General features: G+C 39.3%; 1 protein-coding gene across 1 annotated transcript in view; it reads right to left on the bottom strand.

The window, feature by feature from the left end:
* The window catches only part of GALK2 (galactokinase 2), a 108832-nt gene that overhangs the window by 17336 nt on the left and 64937 nt on the right, over positions 1 to 26559 (bottom strand). Inside the window, exons 6-8 of the mRNA XM_075273402.1 lie at positions 13444 to 13542; positions 11465 to 11617; positions 3332 to 3542 (exon numbers count right to left, since the gene is read on the bottom strand). Of these exons, the coding sequence (XP_075129503.1) occupies positions 3332 to 3542; positions 11465 to 11617; positions 13444 to 13542 (463 nt within the window). The remainder of the gene's footprint in view (positions 1 to 3331; positions 3543 to 11464; positions 11618 to 13443; positions 13543 to 26559) is intronic.

Genomic DNA, 26559 nt, shown 5'->3' on the forward strand with positions numbered 1-26559 from the left:
GGGCCTCGGCCTCAAAAGGGTTTTCCAGGACTTCAATTAGTAATCTATCCTTAGTATAGGCCATCAATTAAAGATCAATGGGTATCTGACAACCAGGCCCCCATGGATCAGACTGGTAAAGTAACAGCAGCCTCTGGGATGAGCTGCAATACCAAGCACAATCACTGCCCAAATGTCTAGTGTTATGCTTGGTAAGCACTAAAGAGGCTACTTTGTATGTACAGCTGAGGGAGTAGAAATAAAACATAACTTTTATTTTTTAATATATTAAAATTGTGCCCATTATAGCATAAAATATTACAATAGGGAGATTCACTAACCAGTAAAGAGATTAGGTAGATATGGCTTCTATCTCTTAGATAAAGTGAAACTCTCCCCTTTGTCTTTCCAAATGGCAAGAAAAAATAGATAAGTATTCCATTTGTTCAGCAGGACTTGGAGGAGCAAGAGATAATATGCAGCATTAGCTCCCAACAGTGCTCAGAGGTCTGACCAGGTAATGATATAGCCAGTATACAATGGTTAAGCAGAAGTCCTATCTGTCCTCTGGTTCAATTTAGATGTATTGTAAGTCCCTGAACTATTATATGGAGAGAAAACTATTTCCTAATACCCTCTATATGTATTTATACGTATAGAGGGTATTAGGAAATAGTTTTCTATCCATATATGTATTTATATGTATAGAGGGTATTAAGAAATAGTTTTCTATCCATATATGTATTTATACGTATAGAGGGTATTAGGAAAGCAGTAAAATAAAAAAAAATTAAATTGTATACTCCCCTTTCCACAGTGCACTGGTGCCTCCCAGTGTGGTCTGTTCCTCTTGGTCCATTGTTATTCCCAGCACACGTGACCACTGAGGCCAATCAGCGGTTTCACTTTGAGAAGACACTGAGCTGCAGGACCAGACTGTGCTAGGAGGACACCAGAGCCCCGGGGACAGATGAATATGATTTTTTTCCCCTTTTTTTTTTTAAATCTCTCTCGGCCTATTTAAAATCTAAAAAAAATTTGCCTGGACAACCTCTTTAACTCCCAAACTACTCTGCAACCTTAAAGGGTTAACCACAGTACTATACAGTCTATTTCATTGAGGATTACAGGATCTGTAAATACCTTTACAGAAAAATAGTTCAACCTGTTTATGTTCTGTTTTATCCTTATTGTACTACAAACATAATTCTAATGGTAAAATACAGTAGGATACAGTAGGATAGGATACAGTGAAGAAAAAGCAATAAGTAGCCTGTGTCTTTAGTTTGTTACATATCGTCTACATCCTTCTGCAATGTGGTGCTGCAGAACACGATAAAACTCCAAGCATACCCCATCAGTTATTTTGTTGTTGCTATCCAGACACAAGGTGACTAACCATAATAAATTAGATCATATTATAATACCATATACTGTATATGTGTGCAAAGCACATATGTAATATATGTTATATCCACCAGAGACTAATGCAATCCTGTGACTTTCTTTTTAAAGCTCAGTTCTACTTAACCAGCCTTCCAATTATGACGTGATAGGAAAAAAAAAGTAGATTTGAAAATGTGCATCCATTTAAGATGTATGCAGACTCGCGTGAGAGATTTCCATAGCTCACACACTCTTGTAAATCACCATTGAACAGTAGTAACCCAAAGAACGAAGCACAAACACGTGTGTTTTCAATTTCATTGTGAAAGCTCTGCCAATGACTGTGACTGATTCCTAGACCACCCTTTGGTAAAACAATTCTGTGCTGGCCAGATTACCTTAAAAAACTTTATGGTTCTCTCAGCTCGGCACGTTATATATTGGCAAAGAGAATTGTTCTTTAACAGCAACCAGAAGATCAGAAAATCTTTTGTAATCTTTACAAAACAGCATGCTCAAGATATCCAAATTAAGTGGCTGGCCTTGATTAAAAGGAGAAAAAAAAATCTCTGTGCTAAAGTATAAAGTCGGTGATTCCCAATCTTGATGAAATGTGTTTCGAGCGGAGACTAGTGCTGAGGGTGGGCAATGTCCTAGGGTACACATGGAAATGAGAACAGAGTGTAGCATGTTCCAATTATTTCTTTGCATTTATCTCGCTCTAGTGTACAGAACAGGGTGTGCTGCATTAGTAAATGTGCATGTCGCCTTAGTTAGAGATGTTAATGGCTAACATATTTTCTGTGTGCTCACAAGAGAACACACACGGGTCAATTAGAGGATTATAGGACTGTGCATATTCGTATAGGTAAGTTAGATCTTTGTAGAAACTACAACAAAATGGCAGTATATACTGTATATTCTTCTGAAAAATGACCTTATAGGAAACAAAGTTCTTACTTGTATGTATAAGCAATTTGTTGTGTTCACCATATGTAAATGATCTATGATTAATATTTCCACTTATATAGCCCACATATTCTGCCATTTCCAAGCTCCAGAAGAACCACACCATCCACTATTTAGATGCCTCTGGTATCCACCAAGAGTTTAAAAATGACTGCAAATGAAATGATATCTAATCCGGTTTCATCAATAAACTGTTTCAGCTCCTTCAGAAGATCTTGGTTTTCCTTTAAAAGATATATTGTCAAACATAAACTGCGTCTGCATATTCTGGAGAAAATTTACAAGCAATTATAGTATAACTCTACAATTCTAGTACTCAAGAGAGCCAATGGATGTTGGCATGCAACTTCAACAAGTCATTTTTATTGATGTTGATGGATTTCTGTCTTCTTTGGCTGACTAAGAGCTCTTCTGGCTCCTAAAATGGACTTACTGGCTCCTGAATTCCATACTATGGTTTTAAAAAACAATTTTGGAGACACTATGTGATTTTAACCAATTTTACAACCGAGTGAAAACCTTTGAATGGCTTGGCATCACTCTCAAACCATCTGGTATATTCCATATCAAAAAGATACTGTTATCCAATTAGAATCATGGAAAACAGAAGGAAATAACTTAAAACTGGCAATGAACTTTTAGATTTAATGGAGAAGCCCTGGGAAAAAGTAAGCACTAAGATAAAAAGACATAGGAGAAAGGAACTAAGGAAGAGTAAAAATGCCTTCGGAAAGAGAAAGTAGACTTATGATTATTACATATAAAAAATGGAGAGTCATGAGTACACAAGTTCAATCCCTCTTTGAGAAAGCGTGCCCTGCTTACACAGACATAATTCTACTAATGTATTAATATATTTGTCCATAAAAGTACAGGAATAAAGATCATTTGCATTTGCAAACTGAATCTTGCTTTATCACATCTTATGTAATACAGCTGTAATAAATCTAAAGCAATTAATGACAATATATTTAGAATATTGGAATATTTTTCTTACCATCTTGTGTGTTTTGACTTAAGATTGTGGCACAAAGATCTTCTAAGCTTATTCCCAAAGTCTCACATATTTCTTCTCGCGTATAAGGCTCAGGATGAAGGACCTCATCAACAACAGTCACCATTTCTTCTATGGTAACATCAAGTCTGCCCTGGAGATCTCCAAGTTTCATTAGGTTTTTCCAGTCCAGCCCTTTAGATTTTGCTAGAATCTATAACACAAAAACATCAAAACATTTTTTAAATGAGAGATGCTCCAGATGTCGTTATAAACAGGAAAAAAAATCATTGGTATAATGAATAATCTTATAATTACTTCTATAAATCATGTCAACAATTACAATTGCCTTGCTACAGTCAAAACTGTATAAAATGTTAATGTCAAACTTTGCCTAAATGATGACTGCATGAATACAGGATACATGTTTCATATAGAACATAGAATGCATGTTTTAATATAAGAAATTACAACTTTTGTTTAACTTTTCCTTCGTAGTCTGAAAAACAAATATTCTGCTTTGGCTAAATGGAAAATGACTGTTATTTATACAGTATATATAACCACTAATACAGCTCACATTGGACTAAACTGTGCAGCCACAGTAGCTACAAAATCCAGTTTATGGCCGGGGTCCCATGTTGTGAATATCTGGAGTATTGGCCATGACAAAAACGCCATGTCAAAAAATGGAGCATATTACAATACCTGCAAAGTGGATGGGATTCCAGGTAATCCCATCCAATCCCAGGTAATCCCATCCACAGATTGCAGACAAAAGTCCGCAGAGAAAATGTAAGCAAAATAAAATGCTACTTTTTTGTAAATCTCACTATGTCGATTATAACTGGAACTGCTGATGGTTTCCGTATAGGTATAATAGAGATAGAAAGTCCAAAGAGGAAAACTCTGTGGAATTTTTGTGCAAAATGCGGAAATGTGTTTCCACTGCAGATTTTTAATCAGTGTTTTTCAGCTGCAGTTGCTACGTGGGGGCCTTAGCTTAAGGCCTCGTTCACATCTGCATCAGTAATCCGTTCGGGGGAGTCCGCATGGGGACTCCCCCGAATAGACTACCAAACGCACTGGCAAGTGGTGTACAGTGAAAGCACATGGACCCCATAGACTATAATGGGGTCCGTGTGCTTTCCGCAAGGAACATGCGGACAGAAAAGGTCACGATCTACTTTCCTGTCCACATGACTCGTGCGGAAAACACACGGACCCCATTATTGTCATTATAGTCTTTCACTGCACACTGCTTGGCAATGGTTTCAGTAGTCCCCATGTGGACTCCCCCAAACGCATTACCGATGCAGATATGAATGAGGTCTTACATGGAATTGCTTGACATTATTCACTTTTTAAAATCAGACCTACAGAAAATGTCAATTTACAGCAACAAGAAGCGGAAAATATGTTAAAAACATAGAAACAGTCCATTTAGTCTTTTCTTATAGTATGTCCTTATTATTTTTAAATGATATTAGATATATGGTTATCTCAGGCTTGTTTATATTCATTCACTGTTGATATTCCAACCACATCTGGTAGAAGTTTTTATTCGCATCAAAACCCTGATCAAAAAGACGACTGCCATTGCAATCAATGGGAGCCACTCAGGTCTTTTTCCAGGAGCCATTTCTTCTGGCTCCTAGAAAAAAGAAGTGAGGTGCTCATTCTTCAGGCTGAGCCACCTTGTGATTCGGCCTGAAGACACTCCCTCCTCCAAACTAGGCCCATTTATTGGGCCTAATCCGGAGCAAAATGCGTGGCTGGATGCTAGGGCAGTGCACCGGCTTTCAGTCACGGCTACCCGATTTTTGGATCGGAACCTGAGGCGGCCTCCACCTCAGGTTCCGATCCAAAAATCCCCATGTGAACTTACCCTAACAATACAGTGATATAGGTAACCAAAACTAACAACACTAATTATGACGTGACGCACACGAAAAAATGGGTTCAGATATAGAAAAAAAAAACTCCCCTGAAATGACACAAGTAAGGACTCGCACAGCTCTATGTTTCGCTTGTTACCACTCCCTCTTTACCTCACCGCTCCCTTCCGGTGTCCGTGCCAGACAGCACGCTGTATTTCTGACATGACACACACCAAAAAATAGGTTCAGATATAGAAAAAACAAACTCCCCTGAAATAACACAAGTCAGGATACAGCTCTATATTTCGCTTGTTACCACTCCCTCTTTACCTCACCACTCCCTTCTGACATCCGTGCCGGACAGCACGCCGTGTTTCTGACGTGACACACACCAAAAAATAGGTTCAGATATAGAAAAAACAAACTCCCCTGAAATAACACAAGTCAAGACATAGGGTTCATTCTGCTAGTGGAAAAAAAGCTAGCAGAACCCATTGAAATCAATGGGAGGCTTTATTTTCAGCGTGGAAAATTCCACACCAAATTCCTCACCTTTTTGCTCCATGTGAATTGACCCTCACACAGCTCTATGTTTCACTCGTTACCACTCGCCCTTTACCTCGCTGCTCCCCTCCAGCGCCCGTGCCGGTGAGTGCGCCGCATTTCTGACATGCCGCACACGTACAATGGGTTCAGATATAGAAAAAAAATCAAACTCTGACCGAATTTGTATCTGAAGAACAGTTTAATGAAACTATCAGGACGTGTTTTGAACAAGCAGCAACTTTGTGGACTCGCAAAAGGATAGAAGAATCTTCACAGTCATTGAACAAATTAAAATAGCCTTAGACTACTTAGACTACAACACACACATACACAGGACTATTATGAAAAAAAATGACTATGTTATGGACGTAGGTACTAAAAAAATATCACCTTAAGTACTAATTTAGTTTTGTTAATTAGTTTTGAATAAATAATTTGTGTTTCAATGACCATTGTTGTATTACCTACTCTACATTTAATAATACACGGCTTACTAACTCAATACTTTTCATATCTAAAACAATATTATTTCATCATTTCACTAAAACAGTTAAGGGATTTGATCAAATCACTGACTTTCTTTAGGGAAATGACCCAACAGAGATGTTGTTTTAACATTTTCCGGGATTTGATCATATCCCTAGTTTCATCATTTGCCTGCGACATATAGATCAGAATGGTTGACTCAGCTGGTCTGAGCCATTGGAACTTCTAATAGCAATGATGGGCTTGTCTAGAAAATTACAGGGAAATAAAGAAGCTTGGTGCAGATTAGGAAATCCAAAGGAAAATTTGTAAACTATGCAGAATTGTTTCATATTTGTACAAACCCCTTCATGATGAAGCCCTATGATGCAAAAATGTAGAGTTCGGTCATGGAGGAAATTCTGCAGCAAAAACCTTGCATTTTACCTGCAAAGTGGATAGGATTCTGGCTAATCCCATCTACACATTGCCAAAAAAAAATCCACAGCGGCAAAATTGCATTTTCAAAACTGCAAAAATACAATGAAAAATGCTACTTTTTTTGCTGCATTTTACTGCGTGATGGCTTAAGCCCGGTTCACATCTGCGTTCAGTATTCCGTTTGGGGAGTCCACTTGAGCCCCTAGACTGATACCTATATACATCCTGCAAGCAGTACTTTTCTCTCCACATGTTTCAAGCAGGAACCGAACGGAAACCACATGAACCCCATTATAGTCTATGTTTTAGTTTTCCCAAGTAACCACTTTTCTATGCACATAGGTTTCCGTTCGGGGTGTCCCCAAGCGGACTCTACGAACGGAATACTGAACGCAGATGTGAACCCGGCCTCAGCCTTATTGTTTCTACCTAATAAAGGTGTTTATGTAATGTCAATATGTGTTGTAGATTACAAATGAAGTATACAATATTATCAGCTATTAAAGAAATAGTTCATTAAGCTGTTAAGCTGTGTTGTCAGCAATATTTCTCACAGCTAGCACACTGACATTACCTTCTATAGTCCCATACACATGCCTATGTATTATCACTGGTCTGTGTATAGGGTGTGGGTCAAGGGTACAACTCAAGACAGGCCCTATACTTGTCCAGTTTTCAGCCTGGGCTCACTGAAAGAAATGAATGGGCCTGTGGAGGGAAAGATAGGTATCATTTTACCACAGACCCAGCACATGAAGCCTTATTGACTTTATTATGGTGAATAAAGAAGTCCACCACTTACATGTATTATGTAATAGTTCTAAGTCATTCTGTAGCATAAGATATGACAAAGTGTGTCTAGTTGCTGTACAATTGTCTTTTTCCTGTTAGCACAATAAGACCTCAATGGAGAAAAAGAGAAATTTGCTTGTTGAGCTACTTTTTGAAATGTATAGATTCCTATACATGGTTTTCAAAGAAACCTAAGGGCATAAAATCTAAAACAGCTGAACGTCTATTGGAACCTCTTCCTTTTGGAGGAGTCATACACTCTTGGCTATTCTTTCCAGGTTATGTCCTTAGGTTTCTTAGAAAACCAGATATGAATATATAGGGAGCTAAACTTCAAAAGGTAACGCTACCAGCAAATTCCTCTATTTTCACCAATGAGGTCTTATTTGCATTTTCCTTACCAAGAATTCTTAGCAGGGTATTGATGGTCTAAGTCGCTGTACCAGTCCCTTCCTAATGAGAGACATTACTCCTCCTGACACTATTTCTTTACTGTTTTGACCTGATACATCATACACTCTGGTCAGGTCTTATTCCTAACCTCCGTAATAAAGTTCCACCTGGGAACCAAGTACTGTGCTAAAACACAATATCCATGGACAAATAGTATGTGATTCCTCTGAGACACATCTAAACACTTTGTTCTTAATTATCAAGGAGCCTATGAAGTTATGCCTAATAAAAGAGCCTCAAGAACCAGCATGGCCAGAGCTGTGTGTCCAACCCTTTTACCCATGTTAGCAAACACTACGTGGTATCATTATTACAGTGTTTAGTGCAAACATCTTGAAGACAGAACATCAGACAATATTAAAACTCCCCTCAAAGACACATGTGCTTGACAAGTGACTTTTTTTTTTATTCTTAAGGATCACATGTTTACATTGTACAAATGCCATGGTTTTTATTATCTCTATCAAATGTTACTGATTAATGTTTTAATAACGACTTGAGAAGACTCTTTTTACTTAATATCCCAGAGTTTTCTTCATCTTTGATGAAATAGTAATTAAGCTATAATTTTATTGCGATAAAAGCTAGGCAAAGCCAGTCATTAGTCATTGTAAAGAAGTTAGGCATGAAATTCTAGGGAAATCTTGAGACATCAGACATATTGTGTTTACAGGACTAAATTATGCAACTCCTATTTTTCCAGCAGAAATAAAATGGTTTGGCGAAACAAAGGTCATTATTCAGAGTTTGGGGGACACTGGGGAGCATTATTAAGTTCTTAAGGGCCATTGGCTGAATTATTAGGTGTCTGAGGACCATTGGAAAGTAGTATTAGGTTTCTGGGGGTCACTGGAAGACACTAAGGGAGCATTATACTGTGTTGGGCCACTGTGGAACCATGTATAGTTTGTTGGGCCACTGGGGAGCATGACATCACTTGGGGACCTGTAAGGGGGCATTCACATAGAGTTTTCTGGCAGGGGATCTGACACGCAGGAAAAAAGCCTCCCATTGACTTCAATGGGTTCCTTTTTTCCGTGCAGTAAAAACGAACCCTTTGAAGTCAATGAGAGGCTTTTCTGCGTCAGATCCCGCGCATGGGAACTCTGTGTGAATGCCCCCTAAAGGAGCATGGTGATGGTAAAAGATGAATTTTTATATGTGACATAGGGTTGAAGGAGAATTCACATGGTAAAGATAGAAATGAATCATAAAATGCATGCAGTTTTGATATGATTTTTGGTGATGTTCTCGAAATGTACAATTGAGACAAATCTGTTTCACGTTTCATTCTTAAATGCAAAAAGTATGCTAAGAACCCACATCAAAACTGCTGTTTTCTTGTCTTTTGGTCCCCTGAAGATTTTTTTTTTTTGCCTGGGGTACCGAAGGTTTGAAAAAGTTGGGAAACACTGCACTAGGATATGATGACTATTTAAACTAAATTTCAGATGTATACCTTTCATATTTTCAATTTAGAAATAAAAAATTAAAAGACTGAAGTTGTAGTAATTGTATAGGCACCCATCTACTGTTAACAGTGCGATGTGTACTTTGTGTGAAACCGTGGAAAGCTCCTGATGTGCACACTACATGTGTCCAAAGGGATACATTAGGAATCTGTCTGGCCATGTACACTATCAGCCTACATCCTTGTCCTGGTACCATGTGATTGCCCCACAATGTGTTGTGTGGGGCAACAATGTGGTTCAGTAGTTAGCACTACAGCCTTGCAGCGCTTGAGTTCTGGGTTCGAATCCTGCAAAGGACAACATGTGCAAGGAGTTTGTATGTTCTTTGTGTAGGTTTCCTCGGGGGAGTCCGGTTTCCTCCCACACTTCAAAGACATACTGATAGGGAATGTACGTTGTGATCTCCATATGGGACAGTGACAAGCAATGATGGCACTATATAAGTAGACTGGTAACACGTGAGCCCAATTACCACCAGCTCATCAATATCTAGAAGATGGCAGCTCCAGCATCCGTATGTCATTATGAAACAGCTCAGAAGAACTACTGTCTAAACAATAGAGCATAATAAACACACTGCCAAATAATGCCTCTGCATAATAGACAAAGGGCCAGACCATAATATAAAAATGACCACATAAACAGATGAAGGAAGCAGCTCCCTTTAAGCCCCTTTATTTTGTTCTGTTTAGGAATGCCTGACTTTTAGTTTTAAAAAAAAGAACACACACCACGTCGCTGGGTATATTCTTGTAATGAGCTGTCAACAAATTATGATGTTCTCAATGACAGATCAGGGTGGTAAACTAGGTCTGTGTGGGTACTGTAAAATGGAGGCTCAACCATGCAAGCATAGTGATTAGTTTGTTGCTCAGCTGCTTCCTTGAGGCAACAAGCAATGTGTTTCTTCTCTGGCAGAAAAAGACACAAATAAAAGAATAAGAAGTAAAAGCTTCAACACCACGTAAATCTCTCTCTTAACCCACGGATAAATATTATACGTTTAGAAAAGTCATCATTTACCGTCAATTATCTTCAAAATATAATGTAATATATTTACACAGCCCAATTACCTGATTGTGGCATTTCTTGGAAATGTTACATGGGTTATTGTGTATGTTGCATACATTTTGGTTTCCTGTCCCCATAAAAACAGCAAACCTCCTTTAAACAATACAAATTATATTTACTGTGTCCAAAAACATTACTGAGATCAAAGTGAGCTAAGCAATTCCAACTGTGAAAAAAAACTGTGAGATGACGTAGAAGTGTCTATAAATACGTACATACGTTTATACTGTGCTATAAGGATAAAAAAGATCCACTTCTGTAGTCTAACGTTTGCAGTATTATTGAGAAACTACATCAATGCTTCTCAGACTGGGTGGGGGGCTACTTTTATGTCGTGTCCTACAATTCTTGTTGTGACAAAGCTATGATGGCTGTTTTGGCAGAAGTAATTATAAGATGTACAGGACCTTCTATGGTTTCAGAGTGTGGCATAACCAACATTGTGTGAAGGCATCACCATGTTCTGGTTGAAGAGGCCCCGAAAGAAAATCATTGAGGAGGCCTGCTTTAGGGTAAGTTCAAACAGAGTTTTTTGACAGCGGATTTTGACGCGGATTCTGCCTCAAAATCCGCAGAATCCGCTTCAAAATCCGCTGCCAAAACCGGCTCCCACTGACTTCAATGGGAGCCGCTTGCTTTTTTTTTCTGCTACCTAGTAGCGGAAAATCTGCATAAAAAAAGCTGCGGTTCCGCAACGTGGGGTGTAAGCCTTAAACTTTTAGATGTCTTGGTCAAATATGACAGACATCTAAATAGTGGTGATGTGATACTGGATCAGACTGTCGCCTCATACGAGAAAGTGTATAAAAATGGTCGTGATCATATAACGGAGTGGTGAAGTACAATAATTGACTGCAGTGGAATATAACGTTTAGCTAACGTTTAGTCCATATTTTACAGCTCTTCGTTGTTAAAAAAAAAAATGCTATTAATAATGTAAAGGTTTTAGGTTTCGTAGGTATGCATGGCTCAGCTTTTCAATAATTCTCAAAATTTAAGAATAGGAAATACTTTACCTTAGTAGCAAGACGACACTCCACCACTCTTATGTTAAAATGAGCTGTTGCCGCCTTGTTCATTTCAACACAACTACTGGCAATCACAAAAACAGCACCTTGTGGAAGTCTTACATCAGTGGCTTTAAGGGGACCAAATTCTATCAACTTTGCCTGTTGAAGGAGTACAAATATAATGTTATAATACAGCTAGAGTGTGGTCATAGCTTAAATAGGCTTGGCTCCCACAAAACACACAGAAATGAATAATACATTAAAGGGATTCTATCATTAAAATGCTATTTTTTGCCCCTAACGTAGGAATAGCCTTAAGAAAGGCTATTCTTCTTCTACCTTTAGATGTCTTCTCCGCGCCGCCATTCGGTAGAAATCTCGGTTTTCTTATGTATGCAAATGAGTTCTCTTGCACCACTGGGGGCGGTCCCCAGCGCTTAAACAGCATTGGGTGCATCACCAAAGCTGCGAAAGAACTCTACAACGCCTCCTCTATCTTCGCCTGGAACGTCCTCTCCCTGCATCTTCTTCCGGTGCTGGCTTCAAACTTCTAGGCATGCGCAGTCAGCTCTGCCATCGGGCCTCGGGCAGAGTCAACTGTGCATGCCTGCGGCCATTTTCTTGTGACCGCTTACCCCAGCTTACTATGAAAGCACCCACAAGAAAATGGCTGCTTACACCAGTTTACTGTGTATGCAGCTACAGGAAAATTACCGCGGGCATGCGCAGTTGGCTCTGCCCAAGGCCCGACGGCAGAGCCTAGAAGTTTGAAGCCAGCGCCGGAAAAAGACTTTGGGGACGCCCCCAGTGCTATTTGAGCCATGGGGACCGTCCACGGTGCTGCGAGAGAACTAATTTGCATACAGAAGAAAACCGTGATTTCTACCGAACAGTGGCACAGAGAAGACATCTAAAGGTAGGAGACGAATAGCCTTACTTAAGGCTATTCCTATGTGTTAGGTTCAGAATATAGCATTTTAATGATAGAATACCTTTAAACTAGATTAATTAAATTAATAATACATTTTAACTTTGTAATATCTTATCACAGAGAAATTGCTCTCTCTGTTCTTTAAGGCAATTTTCCTGCTCTCTCTATACAGTACAAATACTTAAGGTAAACATATGTTGTCGACTATACAGACCATGTGAGAAATGATCATAAATAAGATTTATTTTGTTCCCTCAACATTGTTGGAAATAGATATCCTGACAGAGAAAGAAAATGGCAGAAAACTTTTGTTTTCAATTTTTACCTATGTCATCCCTGTGCCAAAAGAATAAAACATCTGTATTTTCTCATTTATTATCAGTATAATGTTCTGTTACTTGTCTTTAAATAGAACCTTTTCTCTACATCCGCCAAATCCAGCTGTTTACACCATTTAATAGGTTCTGCTCCACTGATCCTGGTATAGTTTATTTCTTTACTGTAGACCCCACCATACCAGAGCAATAAGTACAGTGAGTTTTGGTGCTTTGTGTATTATTTAAACTCTTTACTTTCACGTGTGAAGCAGGAGAAGACAAGAAGTGTAATTCTGAGATCAGACACTGTCCACCTGAAGCTGTGAATAATGTCTTCTTGGCCTGCTCCTGCCTAATACTGCCCACCTAATGCCAGGTTTACACTAGCATTGTCTCTCCATAGTTTTGATCTGTCGGAGGACCAGATTAATGGAGAGGCGAATCACCAAAATATCACATAAGAAAAACATAATGTATTTACTTATTTTAAGGCTATCAACACAAATAGGTTTTATTAAAAATTTTTTGCTTCGTTTGGCTTTGGCAGCTGCTATGCCTTACGCTACACAGCCAGCTGCAGAACTACTAGAGGCATATGCATTGTACTGATTGTCTGTCAGCTTGTTCTTCAACCCCTCTCTGACCTGATTTATGACCAAATCAAAGTTGAACCTTGATACATTACATAATATAATGAGAAAACGTCAGTAGAAGATGGTTGATTTACTGCCACTTACAGTTCCTTCTTCTGCCAAGAATGAAATTGACTGGTCCATTCCACCGCCTTCTGTACCAATATAACGCTCACATTTTGCACATGTTTCTGCAAGCTCCGCCTTAACAAATAAAGATAATTCAATGGTCATTCAAGTCAGTCATAAATTGATGGCAACACAATATACTCTACATATACATAATATATAATATACATGCTCTTTACCCACAGCATGGTCCTTTCTAAAACCTCCCATATAATTTCTTGTGTCCAGTTTCAATCATGTCCTATACATTTATCTGTGTATTCAGACAGACATGCCACTGCTGAGTATAGGGCAGTGGTTCTCAACCTTTCTAATGCCGTGACCCCGCAATACAGTTCCTCATGTTGCGGTGACCCAATTCAGTTTGGAATGTGCATCCATAACGGCGTGCATTCCAGCTGAATAGCGTTGCTGCAGATAGTAGTTTGGCTTCTGAGTGGCTAAAGCCATTGGAAATATGTATTTTCTGATGCGTGCAGCGCGCCGTGGAAAATTTAGCTCCGCCCACTTTTATGTTGACTCCGCTCATTCTCATTAATTTTTCATGTGCTCCCACACAGTATAATCCTCCTACAGTCACCCATACATTATATATCCCCTCGCCATCTCTCCCCCAGTATCATATAACCCCTTCATCTGCCCCCAGTTTCATGTCCCCCCTCCATCTCTGCCCCCAGTTTCATGTCCCCCCATCTCTTCCCCCAGTTTCATGTCCCCCTATCTCTTCCCTCAGTGTCATGCCGTACCCCCCTTCATCTGCCCACAGTTTCATGTCCCCCCATCTCTTCCCCAGTTTCATGTCCCTCCATCTATGCCCCCAGTGTCATGACGTCCCTCCTTCATCTGCCCAGAGTTTTATGTCCCTCCATCTCTGCCCCTAGTGTCATGCCGTCCCCCCTTCATCTGCCCACAGTTTCATGTCCCTCCATCTCTGTCCCCAGTGTCATGCAGTTCCCCCCTTCATCTTCCTCAGTGTCATGCCGTCCCCCCCTTCATCTGCCCCTTCATTATGTTCCACCTTAATGTTTAAAACAAAAAAAGACTCTTATACTCACTTTCCAACGCTCCCCCGACGCTCTCTACGCAGTCTCGCTTACTCATATAGTTGTAGTCGCGATGTGACGTCATCACATCGCGGCTACACATGCAGAAGCTGCAGCGCAGTGTTAAAGCAGGAGCTGGCTGTGACAGCCCCTGCTTTAATCGCTTGTGTGTTCAACTCATCGCCGTCCTCTGGGCGCCAATAAGTTGAAACCGGGACATACCTCCCACCGACCGGGACGGTTGGGAGGTATGCTTTAGGTGACCCTTGTGTTTTGGTCGTTCGACCCCCGCCAGGGTCACGACCCACAGGTTGAGAACCGCTGGTATAGGGTATAATAGAATTACCGCATCTTATAATTCTGGCTGAACATTCATGCATGACTATACATGAATAATGTGGAACGGAATCAAATAAAAGACTGCGCACCCAAGTTCTGTAAAAAGGTTAATACCAGTACAGAAAATTTAACTTCTTACAGCAAGAAAGGTTTGTACATTCAGTTCTTTATAATTACATTACAAAGGAAAAGAGAAAATATATCATAATAGTGCTTTTAATACAATAGGAGAGACTGAGTGCAAAGGACATTCAGTCCGGAACCTCCACCCACACTTTGTGGTTTTTGTCCCAAATGCAAGCCAAGTGATGTGCAAGAAGTAGCTACTTTTAAGTACAAAGCCTGACACAAAACCTAATAATGACTTTGCCTTTGCAAAATAAAATCTTGGATTCTAAATTCATTATGCAAACTTAGTAATATTTTGTTAGACATGACATGTGGTCCCTACAGCCCCTACAGTGGTTAACAGCTGGTTAATGTGGTTACTACACAGCTTAGTGTATACAGGGAAGAGGCAGGCATTCAGCCATATTGCTGTACTGAAAGATTATACTTATAAACTCTTCATTATAATAAGATAATTATGTGCAATCAATTATAAATAACTACTGTTGGATCCAGAGATAAAAGGGAGAAACATAATGAAAACAAAAAATGTGTAAACAGTACGTAAGGAGGTAAACCAAAAGCTATTTAAAAGGTAAAAACACAATATTTCCAATAAAGCTGAAAATCTCTCTTTTAAAAACAAGAAAAACTGACAACTATAATTAATTATAAATAACTTGTGTTTGATTTTAATGGTAATGAGTAGGGTTGAGCGATCGTGTTCGGAAAAGATCGGATTCCGATCGGCGATCGAGAAAATTTCACGATTGCCTTCGGAATTCCGAACACGATCTTTTTATGTGGGATCGAGATCGGTGATCTTTTCCCACAATGCTTTGCTTAGCCTTCACACTTAGTATACGCTGTATACTCAGTGTGAAGGCTCCTCTGCAGTTCCATAGGAATGAATGGAAGCAGCCGGGACACAGCCTTAACCCCCTGTGCGCCGGCTGCCTCCATTCATTCGAATGGAAGGCTAAACTAAACATCTCTAGCAGCTACTTACCTCTAGAGATGGCTGCTCTGGTGCCCTCCTTCTTCTTGCCTCGCTGCCCCGCCTCCCAGGTTAGTGTTTAAAGCGGTAGGTAGGCGGGGCTTGTGGCTTAGGAGAGTGTGGGCGGGTACAGGGCGGGTAGACGGGACGTCTCCCCTCCCAGTACCCGCCCACACTCTCCGAACCCGCCCACACTCTCCTAACCTGGCAAGGAGGGGGCAGCAAAGGATGAAGAGAAGTGTGGAGCAGCAGTGAGGACAAGAAGAAGGAGAAGCAGCGGACCAGCCATCTCTGGAGGTAAGTGGACACCAGGGGGGACTAAGTAGCCAGAGGATTTAAAAAAAATCCTCTGGCCACTTTAGTGATTCACTACACAGCGTGGATTATAACAATTGTTAGATTCCAGGCTGTATAGTGAATAGGATTGCTTTTAAAATCCGATCTCCAATTAATAAAAAAATCCCATTGAATTGTATTGGGATCGGAATTTGGATCGAGATCGGGTTCGAATGAAAAATGATCGGAAATCGGATTTTAAAATCGATCCTGAAAAGTCAAGATCGGCTCAACCCCAGTAATGAGACATTAGAAGAAAATAATGTGCAAAAATTCCATGATGGATGTACACCAAAAATGATTAAAAAAGTAATTAACAAACATAAAAAAAAAAAACACTATTTAAAAAAAAAAACCTGAAAATCTGTCTTGTCAAAACAACAAAACCTAATAATTATAATGAATTAAAAATAATTGGTGTTGGATTCCAGTGATAACAAAATATTAAAGGAACAACTATAATATGTTAAAAAAAAATCCATAATAGAGGTGAGCCAAAAATTATTAATAAATTAATAAACATAAAAAACACAATATTTCTAACAAAACTGAAAATCTCCATTGTAAAATAACTATTTTGATAATTCAGGTTAGTTATTTACTTTGTTTACATTTATATGTACACATCACGCTCTACAAGCTATACAGTGAAAAGCCTGGGACCTTTGATAGGCTTCTGGCTGTCCTGACAATTGATCGCCACTCCCCTGTGGCATTCTAGGGGTAGTAGTTGCTCCAATATGGCAGTGCTCATGCACGTCAACTCCTTAGATGCTTGAAACTTGACTGTGGTGTCCAAATGGTTAACAGCCACAGTCAGATGCCAGTTAATATACAATCAAATAAAAGAATACAATTGAAAAGCTATCACTAGCAGAATAATATAATAATAATGCAATAATCAACTACTGGATTCCATGGGAACTGTATATCGATGGAGGTGGGAAACCAAACCACTAACTCAGATTCCTCTATTTTTCCAAAACCCGACTCCAACTCAGACTATGCCTCATGAAAGGCAGACTGTTTCTACTATATTCTTGACTATAGAAAAGCAAGAAGCGTTAGAAGTAGAGATTAGAGATGAGCGAGTAGTGTTCGATCGAGTAGGTGTTTGATCGAATACTACGGTATTCAAAATACTCGTACTCAATCGAACACTACTAGCTGTTCGAAGTTTAAGGTTCGATGCAGAACCAGCGTTGATTGGCAGAATGCTATACATTCTGCCGATCAACGCTGGTTCTTCTCCTACCTTTAGAAGTCTTCTCCGTGCAGCGTCCCCGCGGCGTCTTCCAGCTGGAATTCACTCTCCCTAGGCATCCGGCCTAGGCAGAGTCGACTGCGCATGCACGGGCATGCCCTCGCATGCGCAGTCGGCTCTGCTCAGGCGTCGGGCCGGGCAGAGCTGACCGCGCATGCACAGTCAGCTCTGCCTAGGCCCCGATGCCTAGGCAGAGTGAATTCCAGCCAGAAGAAGACGCGAGGACGCTGCGCCGGGAGAAGACTTCAAGGAGAATCCAGCCCGACCGTCACTCGTGGACTTGCTAACCATAATTTTATTGAATTTTGCGGACCCCTGAAACAAGCATTTCCCCCCCCCATAGACTATAATGGGGTTTGAAATCCGTTCGAACAGTCGAACAGTGTGCGGCTGTTCGAATCGGATTTCGAACCTCGGACATTTTAGTGTTCGCTCATCTCTAGTAGAGATACTTCCCAATCTATTTTGGCTAAAGTATTAAGGTATGAAATAGAATTGTGCTAGTCAGCAGATCAGGCTACTATCCAGAATTGAAACTATTTCTGAAAATTAAAGACAAGGACTACTTGGGTGCTAATGAAGTAAAATCATGGTTGAAAGTACCTCTGCCTCTTCTTACCAGTGAGGATTACTAGAAGGTGTCCTGTCATGAAGCCATATTACAGTCTGGTAAACATGTTTAAGTCAAGATAGAAAACAATAGTCTCTGCATACACAAACCGATGAATGGTACAGAAATATCAGTTCTGTAGGTTGTTGTAATGAATTGTACTATATCCAGAGGGGTTGCTATATTGTCTTGTATCGTATCAATACATAAAGATCAGTTTTTTCTAATATATCTGAAAATAAGGCCAACTATTGATATAGTTATAGGATCAAGCATTTGACTCTACAGTCCACCAAACACGTACATGGACATCGCCATTGTAAATTACACTACAAACTAAAACAATCTCAAGTTCTTACTCTCTTTTTGACCATAACATTGCAAATGTGGCAGTCTAGCAACAGAGCATGGATTACAACATCCATAATACCTTTCATATATATGGAAATATACAAATAGATGGTGTAATTGGGAATATAAATAACCTCTTAACAGTAAGCCCACTTTCATGTGCTAAGAAGTATGTATTCTCCTGGGTCATGTGTAATCAGTCATCTACAACGTGGAAAAATGTCTCACATGTGCAGCTATGGGACAACCTTTGATCCTAAAAGATATTTACAAAAAACAAATCTCTTTTTAGTGCTTAAAAAAATGTGGAGATTTTACTAATGAGCCATGAATACATTTTCCAGGTACACAAAAGTACAGATTCCAAACACAGACATTTTTCTTACAAGCGACCATGAGATTTTGATTATATTAATGTAAATGAACAAAATTATAATCCTTTACTAATATTTTTATTACCTGTAATTTATTTTTTAGATTTTCCCCAACTAATTGTGTAGGTTATATACTATGTAGTATGTAAATGAATATATTTTGGCTACGGGGAAATTTCTTTTATCGGGTATCTAATCATCTAGAACCCTGGATAAGATGGTAAGTCCTACCATAATGTGGTATTTGCAGGAAAATAACCAGAGTTAACCAGTTAGAATAGAATAACCAAGTTAGCACCAAAGGGTCATATAGCATACACTGTCAAAAAGTCACCACATATTGGATAAAACGCCCACCTGAAAACTAATACTTTGGTGATATGTCCACCACATACAAAGCCTACAAATAAATGGACTTCATGCCACAAAGGTATAAATGTTGTTTGTTTGTTTGTTTGTTTTTTGGGGGGGTAATATACCTACACTTTATTGTTAAAAAAAATTATATAACAAGCAGTCACATTGAGCCTATTACTCCTAAACTGTCAGCAGAAAAGAACAGAATGGAGGCATGGTGAGTATCTCTTTTTTTTCTTGGGTTTTACTGTGGGGTCTCAAGGGGAAATGCTATTGTGTGTGGGGCATGAGGGTGACATTTATGCTATGTGGGGCCACTAGGGGGCATAGGTGAGTGCCTAATTATATGTAAATTTGCTGGGATACAGATTTTCCCCCTTCTTAAAGTTTGAAGGTACGAGAAAGTTGCTTATATTTCTCTGTAAATGTTTAAGACGACAGTCTTTTATGGCTTCTTTGACTTAGCAATCACAAAATCCATCAACGCTGATCTGTTTATCTCACCATTGATACTTTTATATATCCTAGGATATCCCTGAGCTCATCTGCTACATACTTAGGCACTTCAGACTGTGCTAGCACAAACAGTGATCTCCTAAGTTTACTGGACTGTTTTTATAGTAAATAGTAGTTCCATAAATACATTGACATGAAGGCACACAATTATTGCTGTGCTTCCCAGGTTAAAGCTGGCAAAACGCCCACTGCGTTGGAATTTCCTGGTGGGTGTCTACTTTATTTTGTTACACTCCAATATTCAATGTTTAATGATGGTAAGCGGATCACATAGACCCTTAACGTTTAGCTGTAATCTGCAAAGAAACCTAAAAATATTCAAATTCCTTGTAGTGTGAGAGGTAAAAGTCTTACACAGGGAACACTGATATCAATGGGTTGTCTTTGTACTTCTTCAGGATCCTATACAGGAGAGGCACATACAGTAATACAGAGGAATGGAAGAATCTCTCTACTGACGCAGAATAGAGTAAACGCTAGTGTTTCCGCAGGTATAAATGACATGCTGTGATTTTTAAAACTCAGATTTACACCATGGATTTTTTTTTTTGCATTGCGCTGATCGGATTAGCCAGAATCCCATCCACTTTGCAGGTAAGTAATAGAGCTCCACACGCACAAAATGTGTTCAAACTGGTAATTTATTGTAGGGTATAAGTAAGAACTTTCGGTCTTTTTTCGACCTTCCTCAGACTCTGTTAGTAATGCAATTTCTCAGAAGAGCAAGTCTGTGGGAAATATATCCGGTGTACCTCCCGCCCCTCCGGGCCCGCATATGATTAAAGAAAGGCTGGTAATAGCAGAGATGTGCAGCAGGGAAGAACCGACGGCTGTATGAAAATGCGCATACACCGGATATATTTCCCACAGACTTGCTCTTCTGAGAAATTGCATTACTAACAGAGTCTGAGGAAGGTCGAAAAAAGACCGAAAGTACTTACTCATACCCTAGAATAAATTACCAATTTGAACACATTTTGTGCGTGTTGAGCTCTATTACTTACCTGTAAGTGGGACCCTATCTCCACTAAACGGGACAGCAACTGTATGCCTACATCCCATCCACTTTGCAGGTTCTGTAAAACAGTGTTTTCGCAATGTGTAGCTTCAGCTTCACAGTCATTGTGTGTCAGCATCCCTCACTTTGACTATTCTTTTCAATACATGTGAATTTTGTATACTTTGTATCACAATATCATTCAATGTATGACATATTAAACCGTATAGGAAACAGATGTATATGCAAATATTTGGTGTTTATAATATGTCCGGAGAATTTTCAGCCAAATATCAAACGTGTATGCAAACACAGCTATAGTGGTGTTTCACCCACAGAAATGTAACATCAAGTCAATTCTCACGCTAGGTTTACACCTGCGTTCGAGTTTACGTTTGGGAGGTCCACTTGGTGACCTCCCAAATGCAAACTTAATCCGCTTAAAAAAGTGGTTACCCTTGGACCCCATAGCTTATACAGGGGTCTGCCAGGTTTCCACCCGAAAAAAAAGGCTTCTTGCAGGACTTTTCTCTCCGCATTTTTAACCCCTTCCCGACATGCGCCGTAATAGTACGGCGCATGTCGGGTCTGTAACTATGGCGACCGCCTGGGAGCCGGGCGGCCGCTATAGCCGCCGGGTGTCTACTGCTTTAAGCAGTAGACAACCGGCTCTAATGCCTCCGATCGGTCCCCGGACCGATCGGAGGCATTAATCCCTCCGGCGCCGCTGTCAAACGCCGCCATTTTGGCCGGGATCGCCGGCTCCTGGAGCATGCTCCAGGGCTGACGTCCCGTTGCCATGACAGCCGGGAGCCTTGTACAGGCTCCCAGGTTTGTCTGCAAAGCCTCTCTTTTGCAGGCTGGTCTATGCAGCCTGCAAAAGAAAGGATGCTTTTTTGCAATGCATTGCAATGCATTAGCATTGTAATGCATTGCATTAGTGATCAGACCCCCTGGGGTTCAACACCCCTAGGGGGTCTAATAAATGCAAAAAAAAAAAAAAAAAAAAGTTAAAAAAAAATATAAAAAAATATAAAAAGAATTAAAAGTTCAAATCACCCCCCTTTCCCTAGAACACATATAAAAGTAGTTAAAAACTGTGAAACATATACATGTTAGGTATCCCCACGTCCGAAATCGCCCGCTCTACAAACCTATAAAAATATTTTTCCTGTTCGGTAAACGCCGTAGCGGGAAAAATAGTCGAAAGTGCCAAACCGCCGTTTTTTCACTGTTTTGATTCTGATAAAAATTTGAATAAAAAGTGATCAAATCAATAACATTTCCAGAAAATGGTAGAACTAAAAAGTACACCCGGCCACGCAAAAAAATACGCCCTATGCATCCCCGTACACTTACGTATAAAAAAGTTACGGCCGTCGGAATATGGCGACTTTTAGAAAAAAAATTTTTTAACACAGTTTTGGAATTTTTTTTAGGGGTCAAAATGTAAATAAAACCATATAAATTTGGTATCCCTGGAACCGTACCGAAACACAGAATATAGGGGACATGTCATTTTGGCTGCACAGTGAACGCCGTAAAACCAAAGCCCGTAAGAAAGTCGCAGAAATGCATTTTTTCTTCAAATCCACCCCATTCTGAATTTTTTTCCTGCTTCCCAGTACATTATATAGAATAATTAATGGTAGCATCATGAAGAAAAATTTGTCCCGCAAAAATTAAGACCTCATATGGCTCTGGGAGCGGAGAAATAAAAAAGTTATGGGGTTTAGAAGGAGGGGAGTCAAAAACGAAAAACGAAAATCAAAAAATGCCATCGGCGGGAAGGGGTTAAATCCCCCAGTGGAGACCCAGTGCAGGTGTGAACCTAGCCTTAGTTCTATTTCTGGATGCTATGTTACTTTGAATGAAATGTCAGTGGGGCCTGCAATGACTGGTTAGGTGACATGTCATCCATATGAATGCTATGTCCATGAGGACTAGTCTATAGATCTGATGGGGATCTGAGAAGACTGGAAGTACATAACTGGATTGTTTTGCCACTTTTGTGTCCTCCAACAGCAGATGTGGGAAGAAAAAAAGGATTCTTTGTTAATGTGAGAGATAAGCTGCTCCTAGGGGTATCTGGTAGCAGACTATGATCTTCTCTCCTTAAAATAAACATGCGTTCTTCTTCAAGGAGAGGGAATAGGGAGGTTGTAAGAACTAAGTATGGGCTGAACAAATGTTCACCTAACCGTTATTTAATGTGTACGGCTAAAGCTGTTCACATATCTGACAGTAGGGTGGGGATTATCCAATATATGTTCCCAAGGATGAAAGATGAACTTATAAAGTGTATTTATATTGTTTATTTGGTCTAAATAGGTACAAAATCATATAAATCTTTTATATTTTTAAGTTCACATTCTTTGCATAAAGGGGTTATCTATCTGGTAAACTATTTTTGAAAAGTGTGAACAAAAGAAGTGGACCTCATATTATTCTCCTATCGCTCACATTTCAATGATTTGTGAGTCCCTCCTGACACAGAAAACGACTGGATAAACAGTAACCTGCCACAGCCAGTGCACAAACCACAAGTCAATTCCTGTTCATTGAGGGACAGTGAAGTAGAGTCCAGAAGCCCCTGATAAGAGTAGCAACAGGAGTGGTAGGAAGTCATTTAGGTAGGTATCATTTTCTTTGTTTTTCAAAGTATTTTGGCATTAAAAAAAAGAAAAAATACTGATCTGACAACCTAGTTAAATTGGGGACTATAATGTTTTAGTATACAACTACACATAAATATATATAAGTGTGTGTGTTTATCTATACAATGCATTAGGTATGATGCCATAAGACTTGCACACCTAGAGTTGGGGATTTTCTCCCATATTTCTCTGCAGATCTTCTCAAGCTCTACTGGGGTTCAAGTCACAGAGTTGTCCCAAAGACACTCCTGTGTGGTCTCGACTGTGTGCCTAGTGTCAGTGTCTTGTTGAAATATAAATAATAATTTGTGTGACCGTGCATTGGGGATGAATCTTGGAAGTGATTAAGGCTCCCACTGAACCTTGATCTCAACATTAGAGTCTGGGTTTAGATGAAGAGACAAAGGGAACTACATACACAGCAGATCTATGATTAGTTGTCGAAGATGGCTGGAACAACATTCTTGATGAGCTTCTTTAGAAATGGTGTACAAATTTACCTTAAAAAAGTGATGCTGTTTTGAAGGCAGAGGGTGGTCATACCAAATATTAATTTGATTTAGATTTCTCTTCCGTGGCTTCTATTTTTTTAAGGATTCTAACTTTGCAGAATTTTTTTTCCACATCTGCCTAAAACTTTTGCACATTACTGTATATACAGTATTTAATCAGCTAGCAGCAAGCCTATAGAACAGCATGTTATTTCCTTAGCATACAATTCTGATTCTTATCAGAACACTGGAACTTTCATTGCTCTATCTATATACCACAAATCTAATGACATATCTCTTCCCTGCTTTAAAAAAAATGAGTAAATGATGTTAAGACATCCAATGATGTGTCCTGGCTCATTTAAAGCTTGCAGAAGAAGCTCATGAATGATCACAACTCCTGCAGACTAAAAACAATTAGCGATGAGTAAACACATAAATATTTATGGAATAAACTAAACAATTCAGCAGAAATCAAAGGCAGAATGTCAATTTAGTAAAGAGGACAGTAGGCTGGAAGACTGCACATAATATCGCTCTGAAATATAATCCAGTGTACAGACTAATTAAGAGCAACAGAAAGGCCAAATAGGAAGAATTTGGGTATGAAGGCAGGAATAAGGTTACACTAGTTTCCCTATATCCAGTGCTTACACAGGTAGTTACCAATTTAATTGAATATTGAAAATACTGCAAAAGGTCCAAAATAAGTCAAGAATTGCTTCTGAGGAATCTGCACTTTCAGGTGTACAGTAGTAGGCCTGATACAGTTTATCAAGAATTATTCCTATAATACTTTAAAGCATGTATTTTCATAGCAAGTTACCCCTAGGATTGGGCCCCACTGATCACAAGAACAATTTTGCACCCCAATTTGGAACTGAGCCAGAAGTTGAACAGCATACACTGCACCATTCATTTCAGTAGAGACCAATGGCGTTTACCGCATGCTAGAATCAAAAGGAATGCCCTATGATGTCTGACCTGCAACTCCATGCCAAAATGGAAGCAAAATACCCCAGTTCTCATAATCACTGTGGATCCTAAGAGGTAGCGACCAATTGGTCAGCAAGTGGGGGTGACATGCTGTAACCAGGAAACCCCTTTCTCCCCTAAAAGGCAAATAAAATTGCAAAAATCCTCCTGAGATTGTCACTTTTTATATTGCCAATTTATGGCTGAAATACATATTACTGACACATAACTCTTGTCCATAGGTGACCCTTAAACGATCTAACAATTTAGCCTTAAACCAGTAACATGGTATCCCTTTCTGCATTTCTGAGTTCTTAACTTTTTACATTTTATTTCAATGTAGCATTATGATTTTGTGGATGCATAAGACTTTTTGATCAGTTTTTATTACTTTTGGAAAAGTGAGATGATCAGAAAACAGTTGTTTACAACTGAATTTTAAGGTTTATCATGTTTATGATACAGAACAAATAATGTACTAATTCTATTCTAGGGGTTATTATAGACGTAGTAATACCACTTGTGTGTTGTTTTTCCCATTAACTTTTTTTCTGTAAAACAACTTAGGTGCTGTGTGTGCAAAGCAGGAATCAAAACAAAAGGTGGCTACTTTGAAGAACCTAGAATATAAGGGAGCGTTCACACTACCGTCGGTGTCCGACATGTAGTGTCCGCTCCTAGTGTCCGCTCAAAATCTGTCACGGACACTAGGAGCGGACACTAGATGTGTCCGTGACACCTGTCATTCACTTTAATGGGCATCGGGTGCGTTCTTTTGCACTCCGTGCCCGTCCTTCCCTGTCCGCAAGAGAAGATGTCCGACTTCTCAAGCGGACAGAGGAACCCTGCATGCACGCCAAACATCTGAACATCCAAAGGGTCCTGGGAAAAACGTATGTGCGCTATTGTGACGAAAAGTAGCCTATTGCGCAATCGAGTGTAGGGACTATGTTTGTGGAAAATTTCAGCCAAATCGGGGTCCAAAGTGTGTGAGATTGCAGAGATAGTGGTGTGAGTTTGGGTTTTGTGGGGGTCCTGGGAAAAATGTATGTGCGCTATTGTGACAAAAAGTAGCCTATTATTTAATCGGGTGTATTAACTATGTTTGTGGAAAATTTCAGCCAAATCGGTGGAGCGGTTTTTCCGTGATTGAGGAACAAACATCCGAACATGCAAACATCCAAACACACAAACCCACAAACTTTCACATTTATAATATTAATAGGATATATATATATATATATATATATATATATATATATATAATTATTATTATTATATAATACATTATTATTATTATTATTTTTATATATATATAATATATATATATATATATATATATATATATATATATATATATATATATATATATTATTTTTTTCCCCCATTTTAGATATATGAGCCATTGTGGGCAATATGTAGTGGCGGCAATGCAACAAAAAATAAGGCCAGAACGTATCTTGCACAGTGTTGAAATTCAAATATGAACAATTTTTGCAAATGCACAGCAAAAATTCTCCTTAATGCTAATTGGTAAGAAGTAACATCTAGCCATCAAGCAAATAGTGGCTTTACCTCTGGACTATTTGTCAGTGTTTTTTGTCAGTGTCCTACTCAATATCCTCTTTATTCTGCTTTTTCAAAGAGTTCCTTCCTGTAAACGTACAACATCATAGA

Source organism: Leptodactylus fuscus, chromosome 5 (assembly GCF_031893055.1).
Source record: "Leptodactylus fuscus isolate aLepFus1 chromosome 5, aLepFus1.hap2, whole genome shotgun sequence".
NCBI lineage: Eukaryota > Metazoa > Chordata > Amphibia > Anura > Leptodactylidae > Leptodactylus > Leptodactylus fuscus.